This window comes from Artemia sp. Qi Xiang Cuo, chromosome 8, assembly GCF_049724085.1.
Source record: "Artemia sp. Qi Xiang Cuo chromosome 8, ASM4972408v1, whole genome shotgun sequence".
In the NCBI taxonomy this organism is placed as follows: Eukaryota; Metazoa; Arthropoda; class Branchiopoda; order Anostraca; family Artemiidae; genus Artemia; species Artemia sp. Qi Xiang Cuo.
Window position 1 is genome coordinate 9,052,207 of NC_142801.1, and position 20,437 is coordinate 9,072,643.

A 20,437-nucleotide genomic window follows, 5' to 3' on the forward strand; every position below is an offset into this window, starting at 1 on the left:
TAGTTACTATTAAAGAACAACGTTCTGTGTCACGACCCATATATGGGTCGACCCCCTCCCCTCATGATTTAATTTTTAGTCTTTCTTTCAGCAGAATCAATTTCTATAAGAATTTTTTTTTAGTAAATTTGGTGAAGAAAATACTCTTCTCAAGTTTTTAAAATAGTCTCACTAATTTATATATATATAATTAATTGATGTAATTATATATTTATTTTACCAGGTTACGACCCAACATGCAACCCAACCATCTTCAATGAGTTCGCAACAGCTGCTTTCCGTTTCGGACATAGTCTACTTAAAGACGGCTTCAGACGACTGGGGGAAAATTATGCAGACAAAAATCAAGTCATCAAATTGAGAGACGTTTTTATGAATCCAGGTTTGTAAACTTTGAGGAAATTTATTTTTAGTACTCAAAATTCAAGATGTGAAATAAATACCGTGAAGATGTGAAATAAATTCAAGATCTAAATACCGTCTAAAGTTTCATTCGTAGAAAAATGACTTGGTGCTTTTTGGTAAAAAAGCCATCCAAGTTTCATTTCGATAGTCCCAGTTTTTTTGCAGGATAGCAAGGGGTAGAATGAAGGAAAAAAACTTTTAAACAACTCTTTTATGATAAAAAAACACGTTGATATATACATTCTTTCATATTCTGATGGAGGGTCAAATCCGAATACTAACATCCAAGAGCGTATCCAGTATCTTATTTGGGGGGGGGGGTTACAAAAAAAGTATCAACATTTATTTATTTATATCTTGTTACGTTTTTATGAATTGGGCAAAAACTGTAGGTGGGCAAACCCTGAACCCCTTCCTTTTTAATACGGCCTTGCCTGCACCATCACGCCTTTTGAGGATCAGTGCTTCGTTTTTGCCTTGTTTTGTTTTTAAATCTGTGAATATATCTTAGCTCCTCTTCGTTTGAATACTGCACTACTTAAAACAGAAAGCCCAGACAGTAAGAAAATTTGTTAGGTCTCTGATTAGCTTAAAAGGGCGTGGGTTTGTTTTTAGGCTGATGTACCATCACAGGGAAGAAATATAGACACGTTAAAATTGAAAGCCTTTTCTTTTTTTTGCAAGGTTGGGCTCCATCCTGGCTGGGAGTGCCGACGAAGAATATATTTATCTCTCGTTCAGCTAAAAGTTCTTGGGCTTGCTTTTGGCTGAAAGACCACCACAGGGACACACAAAGTTTTGCAGCAACTCTGAAAAAGTTAGGCAAGATTAACATGTCACAGAGACAACCTGTCTCAGATCTACTTTGTGACGCTAGCAAGGCTTTTCTGATTTTACTAGGCTAGTCTTGGTTTAGTTAGCCTGTCAAAGAGACGAAATATTGGAGTTTTATCAAATTAAAAAGAAAAATAATTGCCATTGAGCCCCAAAACAAGGAAGATAGAAGCTAGGTAACCTTCCAAAATGGAATTTATCACTTTAACATAAATTTATCACTTTGGCCGTGACTTTGGCAATGATTCTTTTTGGTACAAAACATCTTGGCTTAGTTAGCTTATCAAAGAGATAAGATGTTAGGGCTTTGTCCAAAAAAAAAAAGAAGAAAAAAACTGACAATAGGTCCCAAAACAAGGAAGGTAAAAGCTGGGTATTCTTACAAAATCAAATTTATCACTTTGACCTAAATTTCTCACTTGGACGGTGATTTTATCAAATACTCTTTTGGTACAATACTTTGTTCACTTGAGTTATTGTAAAGTAGAAAGGCGAATAATGGTAGTAAGGATCCTTTAGTCTTGGGTAATAGCCTGAATAAGGCTAATAGTGCTAACAATACTAAATTGAAAAGTTCTGTTTTTCTTGTTCGTCGTAGTATTGAAGCAATACCCTGCTACAGATCAGGAACAGCTATTAGTTCAGAAGGAAGGGAATGTGTGGTTTCTTCCTATACTATTATATATACGAATAAGGACACTAATAAAAGAGAGGAAGGCGTGGTCTGTTCTAATCATCTTACACATGACTTACCAACAACACCAAATGTATTTTCCTTAATTTGTTTGTAAGCTTCCTAAGGGGGTAGAATCCTTAAAATTATTATTATGGCAATCAACACGGGTCTTTAAGGGTTGAACCAAAGAGTATGTTAATTTATAAGAGAAGAAACTGGCATTGGAGTCTAAAAAAAAAACATCGACGCCATCTAGCATTTGACGTTTCTTGGCACATTTTCAAACTTCGCAGTTGTTGTTTTTTCAGAAACTAAGGTCAGATACTTCTTACTAACTGATGTCAGCAATTACACTGATTAAATTAGTTTTGCCTTATATTTATTCTAAAAAAAGCCAAACACTAGATGGTACCAATGTTTTTTACGACCCTTGCGCCAGTTATCACTGTCATAAGTTGGCCATACTCTTTGGGTTGGAGCTGAATGCAGGTATGAAACAGACTTGAGCTTATGCAAGCATAGCCTATTGAAAATTACATCTTGCAGATGTCATCTACGAGCCTGGAGTAATCGACGACTTAATGCGTGGTCTTCTAGCCACATCAATGGAAACTCTTGATCAGTTTATAACAAAAGAAGTTACCAATCATTTGTTCGAATCAAAACGCTCCAAATTCTCTGGACTTGATCTGGCTTCACTTAACATTCAAAGAGGTAAGCTATGGGTACTTGTATAATATAGGCCCTACCTAATGTTCTTCTAATATTTTTTTCTGAACTCAATCCTAATGAAATATACCTAAGTATTATAAAAATATAATACTTTAGTAACAAATTTGGGTTATATATTTGCACATTAGGGGGGAGGGGCTTGGTAAAGTATAGCGGGTCTGCATGCCTAGTGTGTTAGATACAATTGTTCTGCATATTATGAAGTAAGAATTGTTTTCTGACTTCACACTGTCCAAATACTTCACTCCACCCCCACTCCCTACTATGCAAATATATAGCCCAAATTATATATTTTCCATCTATTCTGTCACTTTTCTTTGTCTTGTATTCCGCTAAGCTGAAAGAGACTAACGGAAAAAAACGGTTTCTATAAAGCGTCAATGAATGAACACCTTGAGCGGTAGGGCGTTTATCATACAAGTACCAAGCCATGTACTAGATATTTGTAGGTTGACGTGGAAACAAAAATATGGTGGCAATCGTATCCCACAATGAAAAATCTTAGAATAGAATAGAATTTAAAATCTTGAAACTAAGACATTTCGTTGAAATGTATGACATAGAATATTTCTGTAATGTTGTATCGTGGTTTATCTTGTCTTTGTCACATTCTGTTGTTGTTTCATAGTGCATTTTGGAATTATTTCGTTGAAACGTATTACATGGAATACTTTTTTAGTTTTGTGTCGTTTTTTAGTTTAGTTGTAATTTTCTGAGATCGATAGAAAAATCTACTGTGAGTTTTGCGAAAAAAAGCTTTTCCACATACAGATAAAGGTTTATTGTTAATTATGGGCCTAGTTCGATTATAGGCCCACCTTGCTGCCGAAAGCCCCCTTGCTATATACATCTGTAATTGCCGAAATCATCTTAACAATTATTTTGAATATCAACAATGAAAAAAAAAAATTTAAAACGTGCGACATTATGAAAAATAACCAAAGGTTGAAACCCGAAGGTTGACAATTGCAACTTAATCAGTGTTAATTTTCTAATGTGAAAAAATGATTTAGATAGTTTTGACTTTGGAAAATTTATTTAGAACCTTAATTTTGAAAAGAAAACATTTTTATGTGAATAACGTCACGGTCATTTGCGTTTCCTATAGTTCTGTTTCCTTTATTGCTGTATACAAGCCTCTTTAGGGGATTAGATAGGCCTTCAGACTTCCAATTTGAAGCTCGGGGGTTTGACTTTTGTAGTAGTTGAATTTATCTTCGGAATGTTTTTTCCATAGTTAAATTTTTCCAAAGGTTTTCAAATGAATGACGTCACGTTTGCTTGGAATAGTCAAAATAATTTTTGCTGAAGATGAGTGTCTAAATAAATGTATGAGTGCGCTAAATATTTTCAAAAGTAATAATTTAATTTGATCGTCAATAATACAGAATAATTTGTCGGTACAAATATGCAAAAAGGTTTGCCGAATAAAATAAAATGATATTAAGATTTTTAATAAAACAACTTCTTTCTTTTCACTGAGTGAAGCTCGGTCCCATGATACTTAAATATTAAGGTATATTCTTTTTCTTTATTTAGGGTAACTAAAACTATATGATTTTTGCAATATTAAGATAATAATTTGCAATATTATGCGCAAAAGCAATGGATGGGAAGTTATTGTTTTAAGGTCATTCGATGCCTTAAAAATCCTTTTGCGAGCCTCAGCGTCAGCTAACCATCTCAAAGACAAAGGGCTTATTAGCGAATTTCACCAGAACCACAAGGAACTCCCAAAGGTACCAAATTATTCAATTGATACTTCCCTAAAATTTGGCGAAAATTTTTAGGGGATCTTGAACGTATCAAAAATTCGAAAAGCTAACAGGTCGCTAGTTTAAAATAAAGAAAAATATAATCTTTTACTTATGATTCAGCAAAGAGATACAGCATAAATAAAACATCTCTTGTGTTGGCAAAGTTTTCAGTCAAAGCTTGTAGCCCTACAGGGAACTCCTAAAGTGGTCAAATTGCTCAAATGATTTTTCACTTGTGCTGATTTTTACCGTTTCCCCAGAAGGTATACCAGAACCTATTTAGGGACTGCCCTCTCCTGAATTTTAAAGAAGAAATTCTGCTCTGTTTAATTGAAAATAAAAAATTCACACTTTCTAATTATGTTAAATAGTTGTTCTAAGATTTCTGGGAATGTAGGCGTTAGCTTTTAATTTTTCTATCATTTATTTGGATCTCTTATCCAAGCTCTACAAATTATGACAACACTGCCCAATCAATTCTAAATAATTTGGCCTCACAAACTTAAAAAAAAGTTTATAGTAGAAGAGATAGGACAACTCTTTAAGGTACCACGTAGCCTTAATTTGCGGCGGAGCCTGTTTATCCTGTTTGGATAAGCTAGGCTTGAAATTAAGGCCGTGCCCAATGAAATATTTTGGGTGGTAAGGTAAGGCACTAGACCCTTAAAGTCCAAACTGGGGATGCTGATCTACGTTTTAAGGCCCTTCTGCCAGAAAGTGCAATGGGGACCTATTTTGGGGTGTCTCTTACTTTTGATTTTATTTTTGTTGCAGGGGGGGGGGGGGGTGGACACAAAGTATGCAAAGAACATAATGAATTTATATATATGAGGGATTAGGATGAAAATTCTAAAAGTAGTGATTCTTATTTTACTCAAATCCAATAAAGAAGAGAATCAAAGATTTACGTGCAGACTCGCTTAACGTGAATTTATTTAACGCGTTTATTTACTCGCTTAACTTGAATTGATTTAACACGTTTATTTACTCGCTTAGCGTGAATTCATTTACCGCGTTTGTTTACTCGCTTAACGTGAACTTATTTAACACGTTTGTTTACTCGCTTAACGTGAATTTATTTAACGCCTTTATTCACTCGCTTAACGCGAATTTATTTAACACGTTTATTTAATCGCTTAACGTGAAATATGTGGCTATCAGAGCGACATTTGACTCCTGTCAGAACCTATTTTGTTCTTTTGATTCCATGTAATTATTTTCTCTCTTAATATTCAGTTAACACCAATTGACTAAAATGTCAGGGGGGGAGGGAAGATTTTATTCCCTCCTGAAAGATTTTTCAAAATCTATGGCGAGGAGTTTTTAAAGTTTAATTGCATGTTTTTTGCATAAAAAGCTTAAACAACCCGTCTTCCAGTTTTGTAGAATTTAGCAGCAATTCAGATTTGTGCTTTTTTCCAGGTCGCGATCATGGAGTTCGACCTTACAATGAATACCGTGCTCTTTGTAACCTTAAGAAAGCTAGAACATGGGAGGATCTTAGCCGAGAAATCTCCCCATCACTGATTGAAAGGCTACGCTTGACTTATGAGTCAGTTGACGACGTGGATCTCTTCCCCGGGGGACTGTCTGAGACGCCCCTTCATGGTGGCCTTGTCGGTCCTACTTTTGCTTGTATAATTGCTATGCAGTTCAGGCAGTTGAAGAAGTGTGATCGTTTCTGGTATGTATTTTTTTTATATTTTTTTTTTAATGTTGGTAGCTCAATTTTAGTTATTAAATAATAACTTAAATGATAGCTATTAAAGATTCCTCCTTTGGCAACTGGAGGATGGATTTATATCATCGAGTCATAATTGACTGGTCGCCAGGTAGAATATATTGTGCACATCTACTCGCTGAAATGGTGCTTTCATACTACCCCGTAGAAACGTTAACTCAAGCATAACGTAATACTTTATGTCACGTTATGCAATCTTATGGAGCAAATTTTGCCCGCAATGTAGGTAGTGCCAAGTACTCTAGCTCTACATAATATTTTAAGTTACGTAAGCCTATGTTATGTTATGAAAAGTCAACACTACAGCAACAAAATGGAATGCCCGGATGAACAATTGATAAATTTGAAAGTAAATGAATAAATTTTTAACACAAAACATTTAATTTTTTAACAACAAAACAGATTCATTTCTAACCAATACGTGTTAACAATATGCGTTAACTATATGCGTTAACAATATTAACAATATGCGTTAACAATATGCGTTATGCGTAAATTTTTAACCACATGCGTTTATTTAAACAAACAGGTAGTTACAGCAACAAAAAATGCAATAAGATTCTTATAATAAAACGACCGATTCATCTATGTTAAAGTTAGTATACATACCTATCAAGTATTTATCCTATCAATGTATACATGCATAATTGTATATACATACATATCAAGAATTTTTTTTTATTTATTAAAGTCCAAAAATGAAAACATTTGAAATATTTTGTTTTCAGTAAAGTGCAAATTAAGAGTAAAGAACGATGTACTACATTGCTTTTCTTCCTGACAAAAAAAATAATACAGTTTAAATGTTTTCACTAATCTTACTTAAACAAATAAAAACTATTAAAACTTTAAGAAATAAATATGAGTACATGCATATTAAAGTGACAATCCACTATCATTTTTTTCAGTATGTGCTGGTCTTTAGGAGGCATGGGGGTTGTCAGCACTACTCATTTTAAGTTTTTCTCGTTTTGAGTTTGGCTCGGTTATTAATTGCAATTTTTGTTCATTTGGGTTTGATTTATCTATTGATGGCGATTTGTAGTAGTTTTACGCTTGGAATATTACTTGAGTTTATATCTGCTCAATAAAAAAAAAGAAAGAAAAAAAACAATTCCTAGAAAATCTATGATCTGGACTTGAATCTCCATCTCCACACCACAGTATTAATTTTGAATAGTTTGTTCATGATGATTATGATGATTTTAGACGATTATTGTCGTGGTTTTTCGGTTTTTACGTTAGCCTAGCGTGAAAAGGCTTGTTTAAGTGTGAAAATTCATACTTAACATAACGTAACTTAACCACTTAGCAAAGGAAATTGGGCAAGTAGTGTGAAAGCCCCTTAAGAGACTGAAACAAACTAGTTTTGGTTTTCTTTTCCAAGATTAGAATATTAGAAGCTACAGTGATGACAGTAGTCAAATATGGCTCTGAAGCATGGGCGCTTCGAAAAGCGGATGAAGATTTGCTAGATGTATTCCAGAGCAATTGCTTAAGGACTGTTCTGTGTACCCAGATGACTGACCGTATTTCAAACAATAGGCTGTACGAAAAATGTGGTTCAATACCGCTCTCTAGGGCTATAGTGAAAGAAAGGTTGAGATGGCTAGGGTACGTTGTGCGGATGAAGGATGACAGATTGCTGAAGATTGTTCTTTTCGACCAACTGTCTAGGGCTAAACGGAAAGCAGGTCGTTCTCGTCTGGAGTGGGAGGACGTCATAAAGAAAGATTTAAAGGAAATGGGAACTTCGTGGGAGGGTATGAAAAGGGAGGCTTTGAATAGATTGGGATGGAGGAGGAGCGTGCGTAGTTGTGTTGGCCTCAGGTGGCTTGGTGCTGCGGTGAGTTGTTGGTAGGTTAGGGAGTAAATAACTATCAACTATAACGAGAACTATAAAACTATCGACATTGGACATACATTCAAAGGTGTATTATATGGCAAGTTTAGTCCCTTTATTAACATTTTATCTTGTTTATGTGTAGGTATGAAAACAGCAATCCTCTAATTCGATTTACAGAGGCCCAGCTGGCAGAAATACGAAAAGTTTCGCTTGCAAAAGTAATTTGTGACAACGCTGACAACATTGACCAAATTCAAAGATCGGCTATGGATATGCCAGAACCGTTTCTGTAAGTACCCTTTAGTTATCTCTTCTGTTCCTAATTCTTTTTCAGTAATTGTAGTAAGAAATATTTAATTCGGAGTAAAATTTAGCAGCGAGTAAAAATGTTGTTAATTTTGGAAGTTACAAGCAATGCATTTTTTAAATGTCGTATTTGGGATGTAAATTTGTGTTTATTTATACTGAGCCTACAGTTATTTATTTGACCTCAAGGCGACATTGTCATGTTTCAGCAAGGCAGGCAACCTCTTCGTATACATCAGTAGAATAATCCTTAATTTTCTACGGCAAAAGAAAATTAATCAGCTTAGCTATTTGACTTGAAAAAGCATAACTTAGACAATTGAAAAAAAAAAAAAAAATAGAAACGGGATGATATTAGAGACGATATAGGCGAAGGAAAACGTGGTTGCTCATTATTCTTTTATTACCATTACCTTGTATCCTGTCATCTACCTTATTCACCCTATTAAATAAAACAAAACAAGTTTTTTCAACTGAAAGTAAGGAGCAACATTAAAAATTAAAACGAACAGAAATTATTACGTATATGAGGGGGTTCTTCCTCTAGTCAGTACCTCGCTCTTTACGCTAAAGTTCGAATTTTGTTCCAATTCCTTAAGAATCACTAAGACCGTTTAATTAGAATAAATAGTTCTTATGAAAGTACTAAAAAACTTTAGTATAAAGAGCGAGGTATTGACTAGGTGACGAACCCCTCATATACGTAATAATTTCTGTTCCTTTTAAAGTTTAATGTTGTTCCTTACTTTCGGTTGAAAAAACTTCTTTTTTATTATATGTAATTTCTAATCGTTGTTTAAATAATGCTTGGAAATCCGACACCCCTTCGTAGAAATGTGCCTTCCCCCATGAAAACGTCCTCCATAAAAATATCCTCACACGTAACCCCCTCCCCCAACCCCCCCCCCCCAGCAGAAAAAATCCCTCCTGAAAACGTCTGTAGGCTATACTTCCCAATAACCAATACTATTGTAAATAATGGGCAAAGTTCATAACTTGCAGCCCTTCCTCTATGTACTGTGGGGGAATTAAATCGTTCTCAAAGACATAATTATTAGATTTTCGACTATGCTGAACAAAATGGCTATATCAAAAGTTTGATTGGGTGACTTTGGGAAAAAATGAGTGTGGGAGGGGGCCTAGCTGCCCTATAATGTTTTTGTCACTTCAAAAGGGCACTAGAACTTTTAATTTCCGTTTGATTGAACCCTCTCGCGATATTCTAGGACCACTGGATCGATACGATCACCCCTGGGAAAAAAACACAAAAAAAACATCTTTCTTTCTTCTGGCAAAAAATACAAAACTCCACATTTTTTTAGATAGTAGTTTGAAACCTCTACTGTAGGGTTTACTGATACACTGTATCTGATGGTGTTATTTACATTAAGAATCTATCACTTTTAGGGGGTGTTTCTCACTTTTTTCGAAAATAAGGCAAATTTTTTCAGGGTCATAACTTTTGATTGGTTAGACTAAACTAGATTAAACTTATATATTTGAAATCAGCATAAAAATATTATTCTTTTGATGTATCTATTGATATCCGTTTTTTTAGAGTTTCGGTTGCTATTGAGCCGGATCACTCCTTACTTACAGTTCGTTACCACGAACTGTTTGATTACCTTGCTAGCTTTGCCTTCTTATCTTTACTATAAGTGTAACCCTTATGTTAAATGCTTGAAATCAGAATTGATATTTTTTAATCCTTTTTTACATCGTTCGTCTTTCCGAGAAGGAATATAGAAAAATATGAAAAATAGCAAAGAGATAAAGAAAGACAGATAGAGGTGAATTTTCGGAGTTGATAAATAAAAATTTGACAACAGCCTCTTGAAGACGTCAATACTGCAGCACCGCTCTGAGGCGACTAGAAAGGTTTCTTTGACACCCTATACCCCATCAACGGTTCTGGGGAAACTAAGCTCTAAGGTAAAATATCTTACATAATGGGCATATCGTACATACAAAATTGGTATGTGGGGAGGACAGCCACCCCCTCAATCCTTGTATCTCCATTAAACTTTGAGCTGCACTTTCATACTTTAGATGGCTTCAAACATAGTCAGTTGGAATTGCAATTGTTTTACTTATTGATTATATTTCAAATAAAAAATTTACATATATGCTTTTTTTCGAAGTATTTTCATGGAAACAGATTGAAACATAGCTATTTTTTAGATCATTTATACTTGAAGCATTTATACTCAAAGCACTTTCATAGAAACATTAAATGGAGTTGAATTAATAGTAGTATGACAAGAATTTGGGTATTTTTTTTTTTTTTTTTTTAGGAACGGAGTGAAACTGCATAATTACTTCGCATTTTTTAGCTGCACATTGTAATCTTTGCGATATATTATTCTTATTTAAATCATGCAAAAACTGTACCCACAAAATCAATTTTTAATATACGGCCAATCTCGTACGGCCAATGGGTTTGGATTACCTCGATCCCAGGAATGGATACTTTTTTGGGCACACAAACAGAGAGCTTTAAAAGAAAATATTTGAGATTATTTGGAAAGTAATAAAAACTTCGAGATTTTATTAAAGGCTCAAATTCCCCCTCCTCTGTGCACATACTTAGTTTTGAATATTACAATATGAAACCACAATTTGAGTTATTTCAAGAAAATCAACTGAATTTTAACTACTTCTATAGGTAGCTTGTTTTACAAATATTATATTTATTTATTATATTTATATATATTATATTATATATATACATTATTATATATATTATTATATATATATATATATATATATATATATATATATATATATATATATATATATATATATATATATATATATATATATATATAATTTAATGGCAATCTATATTATCCATGTAATGGAATTCCTATGGGGGGTAATGCCAGTCCAGTTATATCGGAACTATTTCTAAATTATTTAGAATACGATTATATGAAAGATAAAAAGAATCCAAGTAATATAAAGTATTTGCTCTCAAATAATAAAAGATGTTTAGATGACCTTCTGGTGATAAATTGTTCAAATTTTTTAGAGATTGCAATTCAAATATATCCACCAGAGTTAAAGCTGGAATCCAGTAATGGAAATGGCAAATATGACCATTTTCTAGATTTAGAGATTAATGTGGTACCTAATAATACAATAAATGTTAAAATATATAATAAAACAGACGATTTTAATTTTGAAATAGTTAATTTTCCATTTCCAAAAAGTAATATTCATTCAAATATAACATATTCATCGTATTTTTCCCAACTATTTAGATATGAAAGAATTTGTACTAATTACATCGATTTTAGAAATAGATGTATGTTACTTATCAAGAAGCTAATCATAAGTGGTTTTTCCGCCAATAAACTTGCTTGGCAATTTAAAAAGCTTTTTTTTAAGTATAATCAGCTTTTACATAAGTATAATAAAAGTTATCAAGATATCTTGAATGATATTTTACGGTAACTTGTTGACGGAATTGGTTTATCTTCCCGGGTGTTGAGGGTTGGATTGTGACACCTGTGGTAAAGATTATGGTGGAATATTCGGAATTTCATTCTTAGAATTTGAGTGAAAGTGAAACTGTTCCGGGTGGAGGACTAGTGTTATCTATTTGTTTTTATTTAAATCGGTTGAAGTTCGGCTCTCAGTGTTATTTGAAGGTTGGTTAAGAATGTTTGAAAAAAAAAAAAAAAAAAAAAAAATTTCTGGGGTATATATTTTTATTTTTTGGATGTTTTGGTTTTTGTTTATGTTTATTCCATTTGTGGTACTATATAGGGGTATGCCAGATTATGCCATGGCGCGCTCAATTGCCTGGGTAATGAAATTTAAGCGCCGAAACCCATTTAGGCAATGAGTTTTCATCTAACGAGCCCCGATCTCTGGTGATCACCTTGGGACTATAATGTTTTTGTAGATTTATGGTGCTATATCTTGGTTTTAGAACATAGACGTATGCTTATTGATGCTGATTTTGCTCTATTTTGGACTTGATTTTCGGACTGTCGGATTGGTTATACTGTTTTGTCCTGGGGAACTGGATGGATGAGTAGGGTCTAGACCTTGTTCAAGTGCTCATTTATTTCATTTACTAAAGTAAGAAGACAGGTTTTTTTTTTTTTTTTTTTTTTTTTTTTTTTTTTTTTTTTTTTTTTTTTTTTGCCAGGTGATTACCGTAATACACTATATAAATATTATATATATATTTATTATATTATATTTATTTTACAAATATTATGACTAATTATAATTCTGTAATTTTTTTTGCAGTAATCCAAGGGTACAATGTAAAAATTTACCGAAACTCGACTTAGATCTGTGGAAGGAAAGAGTTTCCTGCACTGTTGGCAAGATGGAGATCGATATTGGCAAAGCCGAAAGAATATCACCATGTGTTATGTGCACATGTACAAAAGAAGGGGTAAGTATATTTATTTCGATGTGTACAATTTAGATGTCAGTTTGACTAACTCCTTAAAAAAATCATTGCTGTTTTCGGCTTTCATTGTATAATTTAGATGTGAACAAATGCGTTCATATGAACGATTCAGGTGCACTTCTACTAAGTCCTTGGATATACTTGGAATGGGCTTATTCAAAGTGACTTCTAAAAAGCATATAGTGTTCAATAGTAATAAAAAAGAATTTTTGTGATTTTTTTTTATGTTAATACTCATTTTCAGAAAATACCCCTGTGACCTTACAAAGTTAAGAGTCAATGACTTATTTATGCTAGACCATAACGAAAAGAAAATGACCTTAAGGCTCATATTACTGTTATATATTGTTCAAAATACAATTGGATAATGTAAAAATTCCTTTTTTTTACTAAAATGCTTAAATTATTTTATATATATATATAAACAAATTGAATGTATGTCTGTGTGTACAGCCGTTCATAGGGGGGGGGGGGGTAACCGGCTCACCTGCTCCAGGTGCTGCTGCTGGGGGATTGTCCACTTTGATCAAATGTTTCACTTTGATTCGTTTTTTTGCTTATATTTGAGTTGGAAGGAGGGGGGGGGGGGGACACTGTCATTAATTTTTCCCCGGATGCCACCAACCCTAGGAATGGCTCTGTGTGTGTCTGTCCTGTATGCGTTACTACACTAGTAGGGGGCACCAACTTTGAAAAAATGGAAATGTGGGTGAACAATTTCTTAGAACTAATTATAATATTAAATACTTACGTGCTAAGCGCAAAAGACGTCTGTCAATTTTCAGTTTTTTCTTCTTTCTATATTATTTCAGATTTTCTATAGTCAATTTTCAGTTTTTTCTTCTTTCGATACTATAAACGATAATGAGTCATTCATCCTTAAACTGGAAAGTAAACCCATGCATTGTTTAAAAACAATACAAAATTACTAGCCCAATAAAATGGTTTTATATAATGGATTACTTCATGACATTACTCATTATCTAAAAGTAAATGTCCTTGGTGTGCGCATTTTAGTTGCACTCAAGGAATTTTGCAGTCCTTGTTCTTGCAGTCCCAGAGGGCTACACTACTAGGGTTACCAGCCCTTGTGATTTATCACTATATCTAGTGATGTTTTATGTTGACTAAAAAATCACTATATCAGCACAATTAATCACTAGATTATTGAAGAAAATCAATAAAATCTAGTGATTTGTTTTCGGGCTATACACAATTGAATTCATGCTGATTGATGAAAATTTTCTACATTGCCACTTATTAACAACTTTCCGGATTTTTTGGAGGGGGAGGAACTCCCAAACTATATCTCTAGGAGTACTACTGAATCCATGCTAAAAGAGGAAATCCCTCTGCACTAATCTATTTTGAAAATGCAGTCATCCTTAATTTCTTAATACCAAGGACAGTGAAAATAAATTCTGACTGTTTGAGTTGGTCGAGTTGTTTGAGTTATACAACCAAATGCATCTCTAAAAATAATGAGGAAAAGTATAATAATGGGACAAAACTTATAATAATATAATATTATAACGATATAATAATAATAATGATATATATATATATATTTATATATATATATATATATAATATAAAACATGGTAATAATATAGCATATATATATATATATATATATATATATATATATATATATATATATATATATATATATAATAATATAATAATAATACAAAATTATGATATAATATTATGATGTATATAATAATGGGAATTTGATTTTTAATGCTAAAAACCTCCACATGCAGCTATGTTGTTGTAGGCAGTAGCAGGAAAAATACTTAAAAAAGTATATATGGGTAAAAAATCAGCGAAAAATAAGCCAAAAATATGTGGCACCACATATCTTAAGAAGGTGCAGCTTTCCTTTGAAGGTGTGCTTGTCTTTGGGAGTCAACAGATTGTTAATGTTTGAATTTTATGGACGTATCAGTTTAGACTAAATAGTTTTGATTATTTATCTTCACGGTTCAACGCGGCAACACTGATAAAAATTTGATACTCTTCTAAAAGACTCATAATTTTAAAGCAACCACAAAAATCTCAGAAAATCCTGTTTTCAGGTCTAAACAGACCTGAGATGGGACTAGGGGGCAAAAATGTTTTTATTTTGAATTCCTTGGTACTTTACGTTACCGAGAATGAATGGTATTGTACAATTTTCCTAAAACAGATTTTGAGTTCCTGATAACTTTTTCCTAAATTTTATTTTTATAAGATTAGTTTGAACTTATCTATAAACATCTTCAGACGCTAAGGTTTGACGCTGAAGATTTTTAAGCCAATTTTAAGTTGTTCTATATAAACTAGCTTGTATTATATAAACTAGCTTCGCCTGGCATGGAACCAAAAGAATACTCAGACTATTGTGCTAAAAAAGACAAAGAATACGGCATTGGACTTGACAGTCCCTACCGGCGGTCCTAATCTCCGTTTCATGGTCCTTCAGCCAGGAAGTGCAAAAGGGGATTGAGGGCCAGCCATCCAGTGTTTTCCCACACCCTTCCTGTTTACCTTCCCCAGATTTCTCCAGGTACCCATTTAGAGCTGGGTCAACTCTGGCGGATCTTACAGAGTTATTGGTCTTATAGAGCCAATGACCCCGTTCTAAACCAAATAATCAGCGACACAAGGACTCGAACTCCCTGTCCTGTCCTCACGAACTCCCTGTCCCTGTCCTCGCGGACAAAGGATTTCAATTCTCTTTTGTCATTATAAATTAATAAATCACTCTGCATAATTGAACAATTTTTAAACTTAGTATTTTGGGGTCGGATCAGACCCCTTTGTATTTCACTTCCCCTTCCTGACTGCTTCAAAAAACTCGATTTCGATTGTTAACATACAAAACTTACTATATTCTTCAACAGGGCAATTATCCCCCCTCCCTTGTCCCAGGCATCATTTTGTCCCCAAATTTTCATTTGCCCTCTCCAACAGTTTCAAGCATAAACAATTTGATTATTTCTGTGATTATGATTATGTAATATTCATTGTTACATTCCTTGTCTTTTTACCTATCTCTCAATTTGGCTTAATTATACTCTTTTTTTGAATTTTTTACTAGTTCGTTTTACTTCAGAGTGTCCACAAATGAGTTTTCCTCCTGGAGGATATTTTTCTACGTTAATGCTTATAATTATAGTAATCAAACTCCTTAACAATGAAAAATAACACCCCTCATTTCAACTATTAGTCACTCAATATCATAATAATAATAGTAATCAACCTCCAAATTAATAAAAAGTAGCACTCTCTATTCTAATCATTAACCAGTCTTTAAATAATAATGATAGTAATTGAACACCAAAACAGTGAAAACTGACACCTTTGATTTCAATCGTTGATCAATTATACCATAATGATGATAATAATTGAACACAAAAATAGTGAAAAACTGACACCTTTAATTTCAACCATTGTTCAGTTATTATCATGATAGTGATGGTAATTGAACATGAAAACCATTGATTAATGAAAACAGTGAAAACCTTTGATTTCAGCCATTGATCCTTAATCAATATAATAATGATAATAATTGAACACTAAAACAATGAAAACTAAAACCCATGATTTCAACCATTTGGTCAGTCATTTTTTTTTTTATTTAATATCAATTATTAACAAAAAACTTGACATTAACACATCCCCTCCAAATGCCACAGCATGATATGGAGGAGGGAAGATCAAACCAATAAATAATAAAAAAAAATTAACATAATAGTGATAATAATTGAACGCTAAAACATTGAAAATTAAAACCCTTGATTTCAATCATTGATCAGTTATTATCATGATAATGATGGTAATTGAACGTGAAAACAATGAAAACTATTGATTAATGAAAACAGTGAAAACCTTTGATTTCAGCCATTGATCCTTCATCAATATAATAATGATAATAATTGAACACTAAAACAATGAAAACTAAAACCCTTGATTTCAACCATTTGGTCAGTCATTTTTTTTTTTTTTTATTTATTATCAATTATTAACAAAAAACTTGACATTAACACATCCCCTCCAAATGCCACAGCATGATGTGGAGGAGGGAAGATCAAACCAATAAATAATAAAAAAAATTAACATAATAGTGATAATAATTGAACGCTAAAACATTGAAAATTAAAACCCTTGATTTCAATCATTGATCAGTTATTATCATGATAATGATGGTAATTGAACGTGAAAACAGTGAAAACCTTTGATTTCAGCCATTGATCCTTCATCAATATAATAATGATAATAATTGAACACTAAAACAATTAAAACTAAAACCCTTGATTTCAACCATTTGGTCATTAATTTTTTTTTTTTTTTATTTAGTATCAATTATTAACAAAAAACTTGACATTAACACATCCCCTCCAAATGCCACAGCATGATATGGAGGAGGGAATATCAAACCAATAAATAATAAAAAAAATTAACATAATAGTGATAATAATTGAACGCTTAAACATTGAAAATTAAAACCCTTGATTTCAATCATTGATCAGTTATTATCATGATAATGATGGTAATTGAACGAGAAAACAATGAAAACTATTGATTAATGAAAACAGTGAAAACCTTTGATTTCAACCATTGATCCTTCATCAATATAATAATGATAATAATTGAATACTAAAACAATGAAAACTAAAACCCTTGATTTCAACCATTTGGTCAGTCATTTTTTTTATTTAGTATAAATTATTAACAAAAAACTTGACATTAACACATCCCCTCCAAATGCCACAGTATGATATGGAGGAGGGAAGATCAAACCAATAAATAATAAAAAATTAACATAATAGTGATAATAATTGAATGCTAAAGCATTAAAAATTAAAACCCTTGATTTCAATCATTGATCAGTTATTATCATGATAATGATGGTAATTGAACGTGAAAACAATGAAAACTATTGATTAATGAAAACAGTGAAAACCTTTGATTTCTGCCATTGATCCTTCATCAATATAATAATGATAATAATTGAAAACTAAAACAAAGAAAACGAAAACCCTTGATTTCAACCATTTGGTCACTCATTTTTTTTTTTTTTTTTTTTTTTTTAAGCATCAATTATTAACAAAAACTTGACATAAACAAATCCCCTCCAAATGCCACAGCATGATATTGAGGAGGGAAATAAATACTCAAACATGAACATAATAATGATAATTAATGAACGCTAAAACAGTGAAAACTAAAACCCTGGATTTCAATCATTGATCAGTTATTATCATTATAATGATAGTAATTGAATACCAAAACAATGAAAATTAACACCCTTTATTTTAATCATCAATGCCCCGCTAAATTTTTCTTTTTTTTCAGCCCATATGTCAGTCGTTAAAGATAGCCAACTGCTTTCAACTAGCCCAAGCTTTCAGTCCAGAATCAATTTTGAAAGACCATGTATGCAAAGTACAATGTGCTTTTGCCTTCCGAGCATTTCCACAAGTACCAGTGTCTTCTGACTCCAATCAACTTGGATTTAGTTAAATAGTGATATTTTTCCCAGTGATATAAAGTATAAAACTGTAAACTAACAAAGCCCATATAAGTTTGTTAATGCGGGTTTGACTGCAGAAAATGTATAAGCATGGATGCCAGGGCGTCTTGAACTTTGCCAGCCCATATAGTGAAACTTAGCCGAATTGGGTTAATACGGCTAAATTTAAAATTTTAGTTTAAGTTCAGCTACTTTTTACCTGGTTTTCCACCCAATTTGGTTAATTTTTATAAGCGTTATTAGCCAAATGTAGTTTCTCTATCCTGGTAGGAAGAAACTAACCTAAGCTAACAGCAATGTTTAGAAGTGCTTTAATATAAAATATAAGCCAAACGAGAGCGTCTATGTTTTGGCAATAGTGGTTTCGCCTCAGACAGCGAAGAGGTATGGATGCCAGGCTTTCCCGAACTCCAACCACCCATGTAGCGAAATCAGCAAAATTTGGCTAATATGGCTAGATTTTACCATTTTCATTTAAATTTAGGAAATTCTTACCTTATTTTTGACTTAATTAGCCTAATTTTTATGTAAGTCTCACTAGCCAAATGTAGTTTTTTTTTTTTTTTTTTTTTTTTTTTTTTTTTTTAATCAGCGTTGGACGAAACAAGCCTGGCTTAATAGCAATGTGTAAAAGTACTTTAACATAAAACTTAATTATAAATCAAGGAAGCGCATATAAGCAACTGTCTGATGGCAGACATTATATAGGCATGGATGCCAGACTTGTACCGAATTTCTACAGCCTACGCAATAAAAAATCGCCAAAATATGGCTAATATGACTTATTTTACAGTTCTCGCTTGTATTGAGAAAATCCTTACCTGGTTTCGCCCAATTTGGCTAAATTTCATAAGTTTCGATAGCCAAATGTAGTTTTCTATCCCGGTTGAAGGAAACTAGCCTAACATGACAGAATTGTGTATAAGTACTTTGCTATAGTATATTATTTACAAATTAACCAAGCCTGTCTAAGTTTGGTGGTGTGGGTTTGACTGCAGTAATGTATAAGCATGTACATCGGCCTTTACCAGGACCTTTACAACCTAAACGTTGAAATTCATTTGACCAAATAGTCAAATTGGGCTGCTTTAACTAATTTTGTCTGAGTCGGGGCAATTCTTTTGGAACTTTCACGCATTTCGGCCAATTTTAATATGTTTCATTAGCCAAGTATGATTTTTATTGGCGGAAACCCAGCCTGGCGGTCTTGGCAATATTACGTATAAGGCCTAAATGAGAAAATACCTTAGAAACTATTCTACAACCCTAATGCTGAAGGGTTCACTACCTGATAAGTTGAATTACTTTTCTGATTTAAGATCCCCCAAGCTCCACAATTAAATATTCCACACCTTTATAAGATTTTCTCAATTTTATGAGAAATTTATTTGCTTTACTGTTTTTTAATAGATAAAATAGGAAACAAAAAATTCGACCACGGGGAGGCTTGTACTCAATGTGCTAAGAAAAAAGAGCGTATGTTTTTGTACATTTTTTTAGAGGAGGGGTTAAACCTCGACTCCTTTCTTTTAATACCGGATTTGTGAAAGAGCTGAAAAAAAAGAAAAAAAAAAGAGGCGAAGCTCAAATAATTTTAGCAGGCCTTACGAATTAGTCTGTTTTTGAAAGGCTTAATTTTTAGAATAAACCAGTGACTTAATTAAATACACCAGTATCATTCGCTTATGCCCAGTGATTTACAGTGTTTAATTTCTTATGATTATATGCTTTGTGTTATAATTTGACTCAATATGGTAATTATTTTATTCATTGACGCTTCTATGTTTAATTTTAGAACCACCAAGCGAGGAATATACGAGAAAATATTATTCATAATTACATTAGTTATAAACATTCCTTCACGCAAGGAAAGGGATATAAGTAATTCCCAATTAGTCAGAAGCCCTTCATCCTCCAATTTATTGTTATTTCTGAATATCTTTCCCTAAACATCATATTGGCAAGTTTCAAAACATCAGCAAAACTGTTTTTTTGCTTGTAAAAATGGTTTAAGAAAAATTGTATAGTTTGCAACGTAATGGTGGAATCTTTGAAATCTGAACGGCATGTGTAGTAGAATTTAAAGATACACTGAATGACCACAGTGAAATAATAATAATAAAAAAAAAGTTTTAAGCTAATTAGAGTCAGAAGTAGAAAAATCAAGCTGACCATTTCTTTTTGTTT

General features: G+C 32.7%; 1 protein-coding gene across 1 annotated transcript in view; it reads left to right on the forward strand.

The window, feature by feature from the left end:
• The window catches only part of LOC148949134 (uncharacterized), a 203,270-nt gene extending 183,250 nt beyond the window's left edge, over nt 1-20,020 (forward strand). Inside the window, exons 21-26 of the mRNA XM_089093196.1 lie at nt 224-382; nt 2,462-2,629; nt 5,827-6,088; nt 8,134-8,280; nt 12,561-12,711; nt 18,073-20,020. Of these exons, the coding sequence (XP_088949322.1) occupies nt 224-382; nt 2,462-2,629; nt 5,827-6,088; nt 8,134-8,280; nt 12,561-12,711; nt 18,073-18,240 (1,055 nt within the window). The 3' untranslated portion in view covers nt 18,241-20,020. The remainder of the gene's footprint in view (nt 1-223; nt 383-2,461; nt 2,630-5,826; nt 6,089-8,133; nt 8,281-12,560; nt 12,712-18,072) is intronic.
• Nucleotides 20,021-20,437: the final 417 nt, after the last annotated feature.